This window comes from Corvus brachyrhynchos, unplaced genomic scaffold, assembly GCF_000691975.1.
Source record: "Corvus brachyrhynchos isolate BGI_N302 unplaced genomic scaffold, ASM69197v1 scaffold232, whole genome shotgun sequence".
NCBI lineage: Eukaryota > Metazoa > Chordata > Aves > Passeriformes > Corvidae > Corvus > Corvus brachyrhynchos.
In genome coordinates this window covers 134,563-151,275 of record NW_008236771.1, presented here as the reverse complement: position 1 = coordinate 151,275, position 16,713 = coordinate 134,563, and the positions used below count along the sequence as shown (strand labels likewise).

Below are 16,713 nucleotides of genomic sequence, written 5' to 3'. Positions count from 1 at the left end.
CAACTAAAGCACACAAAACCTCAAAATCAAATTCCCCAATGTTTAAAGTAACTTGTTGAAAAATGGATATGGGTGCTTGACCCAGAATTATACATTTTAACTGTAATTATACCATGAAGTTAACTGAGCAGAGTGTACGAAGTGCACATTCATACCAAGTGTCTTCTACAAATTTGCAGCTGAAGCCTCCTTTGTTCTAAATACTGACATATTTAGCTTCAACATGGGTACAGCTGCACTAATGCAAACCTTAAGGACAGAAGTGCTCTACTGGTGCAAACCAGTAATTTCAGCCTGTTGATATGCATAAAGCTGAAATAAACCATGCGTGCATATTTTTGCTTGCAGATGTGGAATGTCAGTGCAGATAGGATTTGTACTGTGGCATTAACACTGAAAAAAAAATAAAAAAAGCAAACCCAGAACTTCATTAAGTCGAAATTGCCATTTATTACTTTTTTTTTTACCCAGGCTGTTCCAAATTGAATTCTCTAAGTGCTTATTTTACAGCACTGTTTAAAAGCAAACAAAAAGGAAGACTATTGAGATGCATTCTTTATAAAATAAAGCTTCCATGTCCAACTTAAAAATCGCTAAAATATTCACCTACACTCAGAAGTCAGTCCTGAAAGATTCCAGTCCAAAAGCAAGTAACATTCCTAATTTAAGTGCAACCAGGAAAGAGAGTGGTAAAGTTGCTTAAATGCCAAGTGTTGGTAGACTCTGAAGTTTAAAACTACCTTATGCAAAGACTGTATCACACAAAACTCTAATGCAGATAGGTTTCCTTTACTGTGTGTTTTCTTACTGGGCAGTGACTATTGGCCAGGATTACAAAGCTAATTATTCATACAGATCTGTAAAACAACACTGGCAACAGACAGAACAACGAACACAGCTAGGAGTGTAGTCAGGTAAAGCTTTGCTCAGGAAAGCATTTCCAGAAGAAAACTCAGAGCACAGCACAGTTGTTAATCTGTGCAACTCACTGCTTTAATATCGTATCGTAGAAGCAACCACAACTTGAAGAAGCTGTCTGCTTATCTATGCTTCTTGACATATTTACTAATTCAGGCCTTCATTTGTGAAATTACATGCTGAATTGACTGCTACAAATAACTGTGCTAATTTTAGCAACACTGAGTACTAGATGGTAATTCTGAGCAGGATAACAGGGCAAGTTTGTCTGACCTGTAAAATCACCCATCTCACAATTCCTACATTCACCGAGCATCTCATGACTGGGCTGCCCACCTACCACACTGCTCAGAGATACCTTAGGTAACTATCTCTGGTCACTAAAACTTCCATTGTAAAAAGAGCAGTATGCAGCATCTCCTCAAAATTTATTTTTCCACACTGGTAGCTACTCTACAGAAAAAATAAAGAATGACCAAAGAAAAGAAAAATATCCCAAACACAAACCAGAATTTGGAAGAATCATTTTCTTCTCTGGTTTGGTGAATGCATGGGTTATGAAAAGACTGGTTTTAAAAGCATGATTAAAAATTGTCTGACCCCCTGTATAAACAGTCCTGAGCATCATTACCAACGTAATATAAATTATTGTAAAGGTTAACTCGTAGAATGAAGGTAAACTGCAGTACTGCACATGAGACACAAAAAAACCTCCTGGAAATGGGGGAGAGAGGAAGGGAATATCTTACAGGAAATCGATGACAAAATTGGCAAAATGCAATGGGTAAAGACAAGTACAGAAACAAACCCAAAAAAAGTTACATTAGAAGACAGGAAAAGTGTTGATTTCTGTGTTTGGGAGGAGGAATAACTAGGAAGGATTTAAAGAAAAATTTACTGAATCCTTGTATCATACTAGTTTAAAAACAGAAACATGCAGAAGGGTATAAAAATTGCCATAAACTCCTGAAGCACTAAAATGAGGTGGAAACTGTCTGGCAAGCAGATCTTATTATATGATCAGAAAAAAAAAGGGGTTGAGAATGGAGGGAAAAAGGAGAAATCCAGGGAAATGTCTGTGAAATCCAGTAAAAAAAGAAAAATCTTCTAAATGGTTGGAGGAAGTCCAAGAAACTAAAGAAGTAAAAAAGTGCTGGAACCTGGAAAGAGCAGGAACAGGTGCATTAAGTGAGACACAAGGCAACAGAGCTATTAGGTTTCAGAGCAATGGACAGCCTAGATACCAAAAAAAAGTCAGATGCAAACAGATGTTCTCAAGCTACTGATATAAACATAAGTAACTGGAAATATCACTTATTAATATTTGATGTTTTGCAATTGAACCAATTGTTTAGCTGCATTTCTAGTTTTTTTCCTTTGAATGCTGAGAATTGGAGTAAGCAATAGTGAAAAATTAAGGGTAATTTCTTACCATCTTAAGAACTAAATAAAGAGCAAGCAAGGATAGAGGAGAAAAGGGCTGACACACTACAGCAATGTTCAATTTATGAAAGACTTAATAAGCTATTAACAGGTGCCACAGACATGTTTGTCCAAAGGTATCATGGGCTACAGAAAAATACCTCAGTGGAATACTTTTATTATTTGTAACCATGACTCTGAGAAGCATGTTTTTAGGTTTTTTATTTTACACACACATAGTGACAACTACATGATTCATTAACATAACCTAAATAAAAAACCACAGCTACAAACTGCCTGTTTTTGTCACTGATTTCCACATTCAAAGGACACCTGCTGCTTTTTTTCCAAAACCAGTTTCAAATGAGGGACATGCCTGAGATTCTTTTTGTTCTACCCTACTTGTGACCTGTTTAATCAAACAGTACCTTTGAACCCTTCAAGTAACAGCACTTTTCCCCCCAGCATTTTAATGCTGCTTCATTTCCTTTCCCTTATTATACAGAGGAGGAAGATGAAGTACAACAAACCACAGGGAGTGAACCTCTCCCACTTTCTAATTTATTCATGCATACTGCAGATCTGTGGAGGAGAAGATGCCAAATCAAACACGAGTGTAACAATTCAAGCTGCTCTGAGTGGCGAGGATCCTTTCCAGCCAAAAGAACCCCTTACCTTTCATTCAGTCCTAGTGGTGACTATTTTCAGGCAGATAATTTTTAGCCTCTCCTATATCATGAGCACCAGAGCAAACAAAGTCTGAGTTCCTGTATTGTCTGTTGTGATCGACTGAGTATGGTAAAGAAATCTTTTCTGGTATCTGTAAGGTTCACTAAACACTGAGTATCTGCATGCAAGCTTGTAAACAGAAGTAAAACTCTACATTGTTGACACCCAAGAGGAGATGCTGCTGCATAAGCAAATACCATGCAACTGAAGGAGGCAGAGAATGGAAATAGCTTTGGGCTGCTACCTCAGGTTTCTGGTGCTCATCAAGAGACAAGGAACAGAACAGCTCCAGGATCACTTTCAGCTGTGCAAGCAGATAATAATCTCTAAAGGCCCGTAATGCATCAGTGTTCTCCAGCAATCTGGAACAATACCTTCTGATCCCAACAGGAATGACAACAAAACAAAGAGAGACCAGCAGATCCTGCCAGCTTTGTGTCACCTGAGAACAGTGTGGGCCCAAGAATACCTGTAAGGCCAAGGATCTGAGTCCTGCTGTGGTAGGGGTAGGTTTCAACTCCCCACAAGAACCACGTATTTTGTGGGAGCCCTCTGCTAAAATCAAAGTTTTCTGGAGTGGGAAATGTGGGCAGCTGATGGGATCACACAGAAAATGCTAATTTTCCACTGCTCCACAGATTATGTTTTATTTAGGGTCTTAGTTGAAGACAGCTAATGAAATGTTTTTGTTCTGGTCAGTTTGGCAATTTCAGCTGATTTGAAGCAGGTACAGAACAATCCTCACAACTAGAAGCACGGGATTAACCGAACAAGCTGACATATGGCTCATGCAGAGAACAGACTTAACAGACTTCCAGCGCTGGAACTGCCTTTTCACTTCAGACTTAGTTCTTCAGAACAGCCTCAAGGAAGCCTGAATGCTGCCCACATCTGCTGCTTCTTATGCTAACCAGCTCCTTCGGACTGTGCTGAGGTACCACTCATCTGGCAACTTTCACAGGCAGTAACTAAAAAACCCACAATTTTTACTTTGCAGTCACAATGGAATTTATATGCTGTTTCACAGCTGCTCATTTGAATCCCCTGCTGAATACATGGGCTTTTGCATAAGAACACAAACAGTACCTTTTCTTCTACTACTTAAGCCTGTTACTCTATACAGCAGTTGTAAATAGTGCTGACCTGATTACAACCTTATTCTCACATAGTAACAATATTAATCCCACAAACTGGTACAGAAGTTCCCCACCATCTTATCTGTATTACTGGACTCAGGATTATGGTCAGCTATGCGTAAGCAGTTTCTAGGACACTGACCAGCCCAGACCTAAGCAGATTTTATTTTCAATGCAGCAATGTAATACAGAGGTAAAATAAACCTCTGCACTATGAAATTAGCTGTCACACTGCAGACAACCTACAGAAGTAAGCAATTACCTCATTCACTAATGACCTGTGGGAAACAAACCTGAATGTATGTTGTTTCTTAGCTTCTGTTCCAGAGAGCAGTTCAATCTGTTAACTGAGTGCAGTAAATACCTAATTAAATTAAATCTCCAACAAGCCTGAGAAAAAATGTATTGAAAGCACTCTGCTTGATTATGAGCATTGGTCTGAAGAAACAGACCTATTGATCTGGTCAACTTCAAGCTTGTTCACTTCACCCAATTTAATTTGAGAAAGACAGTAACTAAATTTTAGTTGAACCTCCTTTCCCACTCTCCAGGGAAATAATTTGAAGTGACTCTTGAGTTCAGATGGCATAGAGAAAATATTTCATAGGTCACAGAAAACATTTATTTTGTTGCCACTATGGACATGAAGCTACATTAAAAATGCAAATACAGTCTCCAGTGCAACAATTACATAGTGTGCAGACAGGGTCATATGTCATGAACTAGCTTCTCTGGTGGGGGCAATAAATCAGTTGTTCTGCATAAGGATCATATTAATTACCAGATTTCAGTAAAGTCCTCTGTAGCTGCAAACAACTGAAACAAGTTGATGACCTTGATTCTGTTTCCACCAGAGATGCTTCCATAATAGAGAACTGGCACTGCTGGCAGCCAGACAAAACATAGCAGAATTGTGAAAAGATGCTAAGGCTGGCTCTAGCATTATTGCAGCTATGTTAATCTGGCTTTTTCTGCTTTCCTTCGGATACAATCCTAATATAATGATCCTGGTTTTAACAGGTCGTATATTATACAAACATAACTTTAATATTTTAAAGCTCCATTTAGAAAGTAGTTAGTCGGTAGCGTTACTCCTTACTGTTTCTTCAGAACCACGATCTTCTTGCCTCTTAGACACTTCACAGTCTAACTTCTGGCCTCATATAGCCACAAGTGGTTCATATTAATCTGTTCTTGCTCCAGTTTTGTCCCTAAGTTTAGAGGGCCATTACTCCCATCTTTATTTTATTTCTCTAGCACTTGTAAAGAGAAAACAAACTAAGATTTTATTTCGCCATGCTGAACAGGACAAGTCCCTTCTCCACAGATAATGCCCATTTCTCTGACCATTGTGTACATCATTTTCTGCCAAATTAAACTGCATCTTTACATGCATAAGAGATAAGAATGACATATAACATTCCAGATCAGATCTTGCTACTCTTTATACAGTTTTTCCAGTCTCTACTGGTACCTCATCGAACTGAATTTGCCACCATGGCTCAGCCATGCTGATCCCTGAGGGTACAACACCAACTCTCTCCCCTTTTCTGTTTCTGAACTGAGGAGCTGTCAGCATAAATTCTTGTGACCATTCTTTCAAGCCCCTTAGCTTGCATGCCATACTTCTCAAAACATGAATCTTTTTCTGTGCTCAAGGTCAGCTATCTTTTTCTTGTTGGGTATCTAGGTATTGATCTGTATCACCTGTAGTGTCAATATCTGCATTCGTGTAAGCAAATTTCTCAAGCACACGCTTCTATTTTCTGCCTGCTTGTGTTGGTGTCCACCCCCTCAATTTGGCAACAATCCAGCCAGTCCACCAATGCTACTTCTGTAGCTCAAGGGGTAGTATTGCCTCCGCTAAAAAAAATTGTCACTATAAAATCAGTCCAAAAATTCCAGGACTGAAAACAGCCTATGGTATATAATAAGACAAAAATTTACAAAGGAAAAGTTGAAGTGGTCTTGCTTTATACAATAGGAGATTACTATTCTTGCCTCATCACACATGCCTTTTTAGTGTTAGGAGAGGATAGACAGTTTTGAAAAGGTAATTTGAGGCTTCTTATCTGAAGACTGGAAATCTCACACAATGCAGGTTCACACTAAAATGGCACCGTCACTGCAGAACAGTGTTGGTTTAGAACACCAAAAAAACCTCATCTGCTGCCAGTTGGTAAAGAGTAATACTTGCAATAATTTACCATGATATGGTGGTCTGACTTGTCATTCAGACTGAACATGAACCCTAAACTGCCTGTTTCAAAAACAAAGATACTTCATATCTAGCCAAAACACTGCAAATTTAACAGGTACAAAGTTAACAGATTTTAAAAGTAACTGAGATTGAGGTCACATTCTCTTGGATCTTTCATCTTTTTTTGCGAACAAATTTCTCCCCCCCTTTTTTTTTTACTTTGGACTCCACACAAAGCACAAAACCTTCATCTGACCTTAAAGCATCATAAAATGTAGATAGGGAAGCAGGACATGGCTGGAACTACTTATTGTTCAGTGGGTGAATTATTACCCACTGACAGGAGTCCTGGTCTTTTTCTTTCTCCTAGTCACAAACTGAATTCCCATCAAAAAACAAAGAAATATTTGTTGTTTACAGGAAAAGAGAGCCTCATAGGAAAGTTCACTGGATGAACATCTGCTTTCTCTATAGCCAAGTTACATATGCTTCCTTGAAGATGAGTATCAGTTTTTCTGTTAACACACGATTTCTGAAATCAGGTTGTTGTGCACGTTGGCTGTTTGTCACACACTCTTTTTCAATTATGTTCAGTTCTGTCCTAATTTTGTCATTTGTATAGCCCAGCTTTGGAAAAACAAAAAGCCCTACAGCCAGCACAGGAGGTGAGATTAAAGAGAAGCCTGTTCTGGTGACAAAATCACACAGGCTGGAGGAAGAAGGCAGCATCATCTGTGCAGCAGCCTTACCCTTCTACGCAGTCTGTCCCTCTCTTCACGGACAGCGTTCATGGTGGCCTTGGTCCTGTTGAGCTCCTCCTCTTTGCTGCACAGCATGGCTGTGAGGCTCTCATTCTCTTCCCGCAGGCCAGCCAGCTCCTTCTCCCACCGAGACCTCTCCTCAGACAGGTTTGGATAAAGGTCACGTCCCAGCACACCCTCTATCTCCTCCACGGTCTGCAAAAACAGAGTCATCAACAAACATAAAGGAGCAAAGACAATTGAGCAGGACTAATGGGTAGATGGGACAGAAATACGTGTTAACAGGCAACTCTACACACTTAAATATATACACTCCTAGCCTCTCAACACCATTTGTTTGTTTCTTTTGTTTGCCAAGTAATAGCAAACAAAATTATTGCTTATTTTCTTTGACAGTTTGACCATTTCATTAAAACATTTCATACTGACAAACACCAAAAAAGACAAATACACGCAAATAAAACATGTCACCTGTGAATGCCAGCAATCCTGGTAGTTTAATCTTGGAATACTTTAGAACAAATTAATGACTGCTTGTCATGGACGAGCACTGTATTTATTGTTTCCCTGCAGAGTAACAGGCAGAAATGAGCAGCCTGTGAATGTGCATGGCATGGGGCCTTATTTATTGCTAGACCAATGCCAGAAAAGGGCAAGGAAAAGAGTGGGAGAGGATTAAAAGAGGGCTCTTCTTTCCCATGTCCCTGAGTATGTTCTTTCCTTGAGGTGACAGCAAAATAAAAGAAAGAACTCTGGCCTTGGCTAGGCTTACAGGGGATGTTACAGCCTTTCCAGTGCCTAAAAAAAGGCTGGGTTTCTCTGGGACACAATGACATTCAGCACTTCCCGTCCCACCTCTGTGCTCAGAGCTGCGCCTTGTAGGCACTGTTTGGCATGAGGGATATTAAGGAACTTCCAGTGGGTGAAACTAAACTACAAGCACCCACCAGCAGCAAGGGAATACTGCCATGCCTGAACTGACTGTCAGACTGGCCACCCAACATCCTGAAACACATCGTAACACTCAACGTGCAGTTTGGAATCTACTACCCAGTCTGTGCTGTGCCTCTGTTCCGTTTCTTCAGCTATGGAAGATACCTGCAACAAGCAAAACCACTCCAAATGTTGCCCATAAGCTTTTGAATCTCCCTGGAGAGCAGTGTGTATTAAAATGATTGGAAGAAACATGGAAAACAAAAGAATATTTGACATCACTGGCAATGCAGAAAGTTTCATTTCACTGCCTAATAAAAAAACAAAGTTATAGCTAAAGCCTATACTTTTACATCTAATATGGAAGAGAACTCATGCACCAATGTTAATAATAATCTATTTAATTGTTTTATTCAAAAGAACATTTACATCCTGATGGGTCCCTTCCAATTCAGCATATTCTATGAACCTCTGATTCTCTATATAACAAAAATTGCTACCTTGTTTATTTCTTTAAATTGGGAGGGACCAAAAGAACCAACTAGAGTACAGCTGAAAATTACAAACCTAGTTAGAGGCACAACTTTTTTTTTTCTGCAAGAAATCTTCCCAGTGTTTTCAGCACCCTGTGACTTTGAGGTATCAATGAAATTTTATTATTTGTTCAGTTTATCCTTTTGAATTGTATTTCATGTCTCTCTTACATAAAACTGCAATACATCTAGACCCACAATTATGAAACACTATTGACAGAGTATCTACACTGTAATTCTGCTTACAGATTTGATAGGAAACTGAAATGACTTTTCTGAAAAAGCAGAGCCTTGCAGCATCTCTGAGATGAAAGAAGCCACAGCTCTCCCTTGTATTAGCTTCACTTGGACCCATAGGTCTGAAATTATGCCAAGGTAAATTATTTCAACACAGCATGAGGATGAGTTCAAGTTCTGAATAAGCACAGGGTGGTTAATCACACGATATAAAGAGAAGCTCTGTAACGGCAGGAGCATTCTCTTTTGAGGATGCCAGCTTTAGTTTAAACAGTGCCTCTTTGTTGCTGATTTCTTCTCTCCCTTCTTCCCTCCGCCACCCAACTGAACTTCCCCTGCTGTTTTCTCATCCCTGTAATGCGAAGTTCTGCTGCTGCCTCCCTCCTCCTTATTCCCCATGCTCCAGTGTTGCTATTTTCCCAACCCCTCCCCTTCCTAAGCCACTGCTTCTCCTCAGAGCACTACTACTACAGCAATTCTCCGGAGTCCAATATGCTACCAACCATCCTCTATGGAAAATGAAACATAAACACTGTACATAGATACAGCTGTGTAAAATAACGTTGATTAGTTTTCTTCAAAGCAGCATTACAGAGCAGTTTTATCTGATGTGTTGCTACACAGCAGATAATTCAGGTAAAATTTCAAAGAGTGTGGGATTGAATGATAATGTCGTGTTCCGAGCACAGGGCAACAGGATGTCATATCATGGTAATTCCAGTCTTGTCTCTGACACTGCCATCAGTGCTCTCTGCCTTATTTTCTTTAAAAGAAGTGTTGTGTTACAGACATGGTATCAGATTAAATCAGCAAGTATCAGGTTTAAAAGAACCAAAAAGCAGTACTTCTTCAAATGGTGTAACTCAATGGCAGAATTTACTCCTAAGAGAATTTATGGAAGCCAAAAATTTAGACAGGTTTTAAAACACAGTAGATATAAATAAGGAAGAAAATTCCATCCATTACAATTAAACACAAAGACATCATCTTTGGTTCAAGTCCCTGCAGACCCACTTTGCTGGAAGCACCTTTAAAGGAAGGGGAAGAACATACTATGCATGTCATTTTTGATGCTGTCTTTCCATTAGCATCTGCCACTAGGCAGATGGACTTTTGGTCCAACCCAGTACAGCTGTTCTCACGTTCTAAATGTTTCATGCTTGGAAGTATTTACAGCTTTTTTAATCAGAAAAATTTTAGTGGTTAGGTATCTGTTACTGCTGTGTTCTCCAAAATAAATGAAACATTAACCAGATTATTTTGTGTAAATTTTCTTAAAGGATGCTTTTGTAACTGTTCAGTTTGAAAGACAATCTGATAAATTTAATTTCAAGGTCTTTTCAGTTTTTGTGGGACAGAAACAATTGAGTTAGCCAGGGTCACATGATTTGTATAAAAAAGCAAAAAAAAAAAAAAAAATTCAGCAGCAACTGCATTAAAAGGAACCTAGTGAAATTTAACCACCAAAGCTGAAGGATTTAAACCACTTAAATGCATTAGTCTGCTGGTGAAGAAAGAAGTCAATAGTCAAGGCAAGAGACAGTCAGAATATTTCAGGTTTCCATTCACGATTCCACCCACTTAAAAAATCTCTCTGTTTTTTCTCTGAGGAAACAGGAAAGCAGAAATGACCTGCAGCGGAATGGTAGAGAGAGGCTCTACATGTAGGTTTTGCTATATTAAACACATCTCACTTCAGATACCTCTGTGGGCCTCACACAGGCTCATCTCTACCTATTTCCCAGAATCCACAGTCTCTCTTTTGGCGAACAGTGACTTCTGAAAACAGTTAACCCTAAAACTCCAAATAGTACTTGGCAACATTCAAAGCACTGGTCCTAATCCTCTGAGATATTCAAATAAACTGCTTTAATACTGATCCCAAGAGACCAGAAGTCAAATATACACACATTCTTCAAATTACTACTCAACATTAATTTCTTTATATTTTGTTATATTTCTCAGACACCTCCAGGTACAGAAGGAACTTCTCCCAGTAGTAAGACAAAGGGCTGTCAAAGCCATCTAGAATGGTCACAGACCTCCCCACTTGTAGAGCAAACTGTCAATACAATTTTTCTTGTATAAATGAGTCACTGACACCTTTCCACCTGACACAAAAAACCTTCTCATGTTTTCCCCTGTATATAGGAAGATTCTCTGTGGCTCCCTTGCTTTCAGGTTCTGAATTGCAATGCCTTTTGTTACACGTGCCAGGAAACATCCCTTTCCTTGTTCTGTTACATTCACAATAAATGCAACACATACAGATAGCACTTGAATTATTTGTTCCTGAGTCTGAGTTATCTCATCTGAGCAAATGCACAACAAATGCTTTGTGTTAAATTAGCTTTTGTTGTGGTTTAGGAGTGGTGCTCCCCAATTTAGTGTTCCCACTGAAACTCCAAACCACACCCTGCTCACTCACTCTCCAATCCCCTATGGTGGGATGGAAAGGGATATCAGAGGTACAAAAGGCAAAGATCAGGAGTTGAGATAAGAACTATTTACTGGAAACGGGAATGAGGTAAGAAAGTGAACAGTAACAGCAAAAATACTAATAATGGAGTGTACAAGAAGTGTACAATTTGAAGAAGAGCTCTCACCCCCAAGAATACACAACCAGGAAGGGACCCCTTCCCCTCTTCCTGGAAAATGAGGGATACAAGATAACCTGGCCATGCCCCCTCCTGGCTACTGCAAAAATTAACCCACTCCTGGCTGGAACTAGGACGGCTTTAGATTTTAAGACAGCCAATCACAACCTAGGCATACACATGGTGTTTTCACTCACTGGTCAATGATTACCTGTAGGACCTTGGGCAGGTGACAACTTGTTTGCTGGACAAGCAAACTTGCTTAAGAAAGTAAATTAAATGTTGAGTATCCCCATTTCTCTTATCTTTGAAAAGAGCGTAAGACAAATATATTTCTGTTTTGAGGTCAAAGTAGCTCCTCCTGGACCGTAGAAGGTGTAGAACAGGTGTGCTGCTACTTACCAAACACACAGTGTGAACACGAGTTGACTCCTGTGAAGAAGTACTTTTAACACCTTTGAAAGCGAGGTGTGATTACTGCAGAAGTGACCAGGTGTCTGAGTCAATGAGCACACAGCATTTTAGAGCCTAATGTTACCATTACCTTAATGGCTAAATCACAGTGTTCGCTGGCAGTAGTGAGTTGCTCAATGTGTCTGTCCACTTCTGCCACCGATAAACTGCAGCTGCTTTTCTTCCTCCCACAGACAACATTTTCCAGACCTGTCAGCACTCTCTGCAGTTCTGAATTCAAGTCACTACAGTTATCTAAAAGAAAGTAAAACAAAACAAAACAAACATCGTAGCAATTAGTGACTCAGTGAAAAAACAAACCCTAACCCGGAAGTGCCTGCTGCAGAACAGCCAGGACTGGATACTGTTCAAAGAATGTCCTTGCACTCTGCCACTTCTTCCTCGACAACTGATAGGCTTAAAAACCATAATCACATCAACTGAAATAATGAGCTACCTCTCATCCAACAAATAACAGCCCCACAGCTTATCTCAAGTGTTCATTCTTTCTTCAAAACCCCCTCTTTTCTGAAGAACATTTTAAGATATTACATGCTTACATTCTGTGACATTTCTTTATGTTGTTCTTTTGGTCATTTAAGGCCTATTATCCTGATTTTGTTAATGTCATATCTTTGTCTCTGTAAAAACATTCTTCTGTCTGGTACATTCAGTGATGTTTTAACTTGATGTTTTTCAGAGGAATTTTTGTGGTTGTACTTAGGTTCTGCCTAAAAAATCATGGTGTTTACAGAAATGATCCCTACCAACTATCTTAGAGCCTGTGTTTTATCTTAATAGCTAGTCCTTCAAATGAAACTGCAGAATATTCAGGGATCATAACACCACAGCTTGTTATGTCCCATACTACAGCCATATTACCAGCTTGTACAACAAAGTTATTTTAATTATAAACTATCACAGAGAATTATTTCCTTTCCTGTCTTTAGGCAAACCTCTTCTAGCGCCCACTGCCATAGCATCCTCCACCTATCTGAAAACAAGTGGGTCTCTGTAGCTTGCTAGCTCACTTCAAAAATTATTTTTGTTTTTCTTAAGTTCACCTCTGGTGATGAACAGTGGCAGTTCCTAAGGCAGACGTGTGGCAGAATTCACCCCTGTGCTGTCTCCTGGATGTGCCAGTCAGTATTTCTGGCTCGCTAGGTAAGAGCTGGCAGTAGCTACCCACAGCAGAACACACAAGGGGTGCACTATGAGGCGGCAGCACAGCACAGCCGCAGCTCCTCTATCCCACTAAAAACAGTGGCAGGCATTATTGCTGGAAGTTGTGATTCCTGTACTGCCACTGTAAGAGCCTCACCATGGTCAGAATTTTGTGGTAGCCTCACAGCGTGAGGCACTTTTGTAGGCACTAAAGCAGTGCATTGAACTGGGTCTGAATTTTAACAGACACGAGTCACCGGATTATTGCAGACTGCCTTGAAATCTCCCTATGCAAGGAAAGACTGAGAGCTGCTGGATGAAGGAATGACAGGAAAAGAAGTAAAAAACTGCAAACTCATTATCATAACTCTAACTCCACCACCTAATACACATAAACACAAACCTACTGCTGACCAAAAAGAAGAGTTTAGAATGATGTTACAACATTGCATGAAAAATTTGAATGGTCAACATATAAAAGTTTTTTCTGGGAAGTCATTCCACTAATTCCTGATTAACAGCCACCCATGTGTTATAATAACACAAAAAAATGCCCTTTATAATAATACCACCACTCACTCACAAGCAGGATATAGCAAGCAGTATGCTTACTTGTAAAAACCTTGTGTTTTGTTTTTTTCCATAACATCTTCTGTAATGAACATTTTGTATTTTTAAACAACCTTCGCAAGACCTTGTCTGCTGGGATTTGTTTCAACTGTGACATTTCCCCCATAAAATAAGTGGTTTACAATGTGAGAACCCCATTTCTGACAAAAAACCATCACAGCCCAATCACAAGCTCTGCAAGACGCACTGGAGAGCATTCACAGTTCTAACTCTAGGTGTTTTATTGCCTGTAGCAATAACAGAGCAACAGATCCACACGCATTAATGTGTCATGAGGTATTACTGGTTTTACTAAGTCACTGATGCTCACTCCATTAGGGCAGTAAGCAAGTCATGCACATGGGTTATACAGCATGGTTTTTTATCCCCATATACCTATATCTAGCAGGACTTAAAATTATACATATTCCTGTATCTATATGTGTGTGTGTGAAATTTATTTTCATAGCAATATGGAAATAACACCCAAAAACGATAGTCTATGGATAGAAGGAAAATATGGAAACAATGCAGGAATCCCTACGGATAACATTCTTATTTTGTCCATTGCTACCTGCAAGTCCCACCCTTAAGGAAAAGGAAGCACCCAAGATTTGCAGCTTCTTGTGGTCAAAGGAATGACAGAAGTCAGAGGATCCACGAAAGCTCATAAATACACACCTGGCATGGAAATTGGGTCAGGTTAGGCCCTGACCTACTATATAAGCACATGGCAGCGGCTTCTGGATAAAGTGGGAAAGTGAAGAGAGAGAAGGAGACGGGCGAGAGACACAGAGAAGAAGAGAGAAGAACCCAGTCCTGGCTCTGGTATGGTCCAGCTGTTCAGGGTGCTGGGTTGCACATGCACAAGCACACTGGGCTGCGTGGAGGTACCTGTTTATAGGTAAGTTTTCCCTGCTCTGGAGATAGGTGACACTGAACCATGCCATAAATCAAATCCCTCCAGATGGGAGAGAATTTTCTAAAAGTCCTTGCAAGGAGTTTCAAAGATAAACTGAGACTTTTGCTGGAGTTTCAATGCTGCCGGATAGTTGTTTATTAAGTCTTATAAGAGGAACAGAGCCACCAGCGTGACCCAGGTACAGACAGAACACAGAAAGCAGGAGTGAAGTCTAATTGTCAAGATTTACACAGCCTTTTAAAGATAATTTAACCAATAGTCATTAAAAATGTATATTATTTTCACTTTCCTACCAATTATTCAGTAACACGGGCAGGAACTGCAGAATTCTCTATCCAGTCATTCCAAACTACTTTTACTGCAGAATATGGAGTAGTAGAAAAAGGAGAAGAAGGTTTAGAGAACAACCACAGTCCTCCATTTTGATATTTTTTACTCTTATCTATTTACTACAAAGAGAAGCCCAACACCTCTAAATTTTCACCCTGTGACAATCTTACATAGTAGTCTATCACCTAATTCACACCACTGTATTTTCTAGTTCTTGTCTGATCATTGGTAGTTTTTCCCAAGGTTTGAAGCTGAAACAGTGTTGTTCAGGGGGGTAAGAACCCTTAAAAACAGGCAGAGGAATATTCTCGGCACTCTGGGTTCCTACAATAGGTTCCTCACTTTCTATGCAAATTAGTTATCCTGGGCAATCTGTTCTTTCAGACCTTTCTAGAAATGGTTGGGAGGGCTTCTGGGGTCTTAGGTGGTCAGGATTCCCCTCTACAGCACATGCCCACTTTTCAGCCTCATCCTTGCACTTGCTGTGTGCTGTGTTGTGCTTAACTAAACAAGGACATCTGTCCCTGAAAAGTGCTGCCTGTACCTCTGCATGGCTCCCTTCTCCAGCTACATCCTGTTCCTCCTCACAGCGTGTTATTATCAACAATCCTTCACTGTTACTACCAACAATCCTTGGCTGGCTCCAGAGCTATCTGTCTGTTGGTTTTTGAGGCAGACACATCTGCCCCCTTATCTTCTAGGTCTCTACATTGTACATCATTCTATTGCTGTGTTTTTCATTGTTAGACCAAACTTAAATGGACAACTTGCTGTTTATGTCCACAAACCCTGGTTCAGCTCCACTTCATGAAGACAAAATAAATACTGAAAAGAGAATTTGTTTTTGTTTTTTTTTTTTTTCTTCTGGGTAAGAAGAAAATTAGGGAAAAAAAAGTCCTCATACTAGAATCTGTTCAAGTAGGAACTTAACAGTAAACATTAACTTTTTTGAGTAAAACATTAATTTTCTATAACTATAAAAACTTCTATTAAGTATTTTGAATTCCCTAGGTCAGACACTTTGTAGTCACATTATTAATACTGTTGTACCGATGTTTCTAGAAATCACAAACATGTAAATACAAATGTGCTGTTGCAGGTCTTGCATTTATGAACAATATAGTCCAGAAAACAGGAATAGTGTCCTGAAGAGAATTCTGGAAATCTGTCATAGTGAGGATTACACCAGAATTCTGCTAGGAAGGTCTGCTTCTGGAGAAATGGAGGCTCAGGGGAGACCTTACCGCTCTCTACCACTACCTGAGAGGTTGCAGTGAGGTGAGCGTTGGACTCTTTTCGCAGCTAAAAAGTGACCAGACAAGAGCAAACAGCCTCAAGCTGCACCAGGGGAGGTTTAAATTGTAGATTAGAAAAAACATGTTCATGGACAGGGCTGTAAAGCATTGGATTAGACTGCCTAGGGGAATTCTGGAATCACCATCCCAGAAAGTGTTCACCCAACCATGTGGATACTGCACCTGAGGACATGGTTTAATGGCGAACTTGGTGGCAGTGCTGGGTTGATGGCTGGACTCAATGATCTCAGAGATATTTTCCCAAACTTAACCATTATATGATTCTACAATCAAGGCAGAGAGGTTACTTCACATGTAAGTTCACAGTTGTGTACAAGCTCAGCATCAATTGTGATTAATTCATTTAACTACATTAATGTAATTGAATTAAGACTACATTAATTCATTTCCTCACCAAATGCTCAGATTTTCATTTCAAAAGCTATGATACCTTTTTGCTGTGGAACGGCATCA

General features: G+C 39.7%; 1 protein-coding gene across 1 annotated transcript in view; it reads right to left on the bottom strand.

The window, feature by feature from the left end:
• Positions 1-16,713, bottom strand: part of LOC103611217 (colorectal mutant cancer protein) — a 142,200-nt gene that overhangs the window by 38,034 nt on the left and 87,453 nt on the right. Inside the window, 2 exon segments of the mRNA XM_008628701.2 lie at positions 7,155-7,361; positions 12,011-12,174. Of these exon segments, the coding sequence (XP_008626923.1) occupies positions 7,155-7,361; positions 12,011-12,174 (371 nt within the window).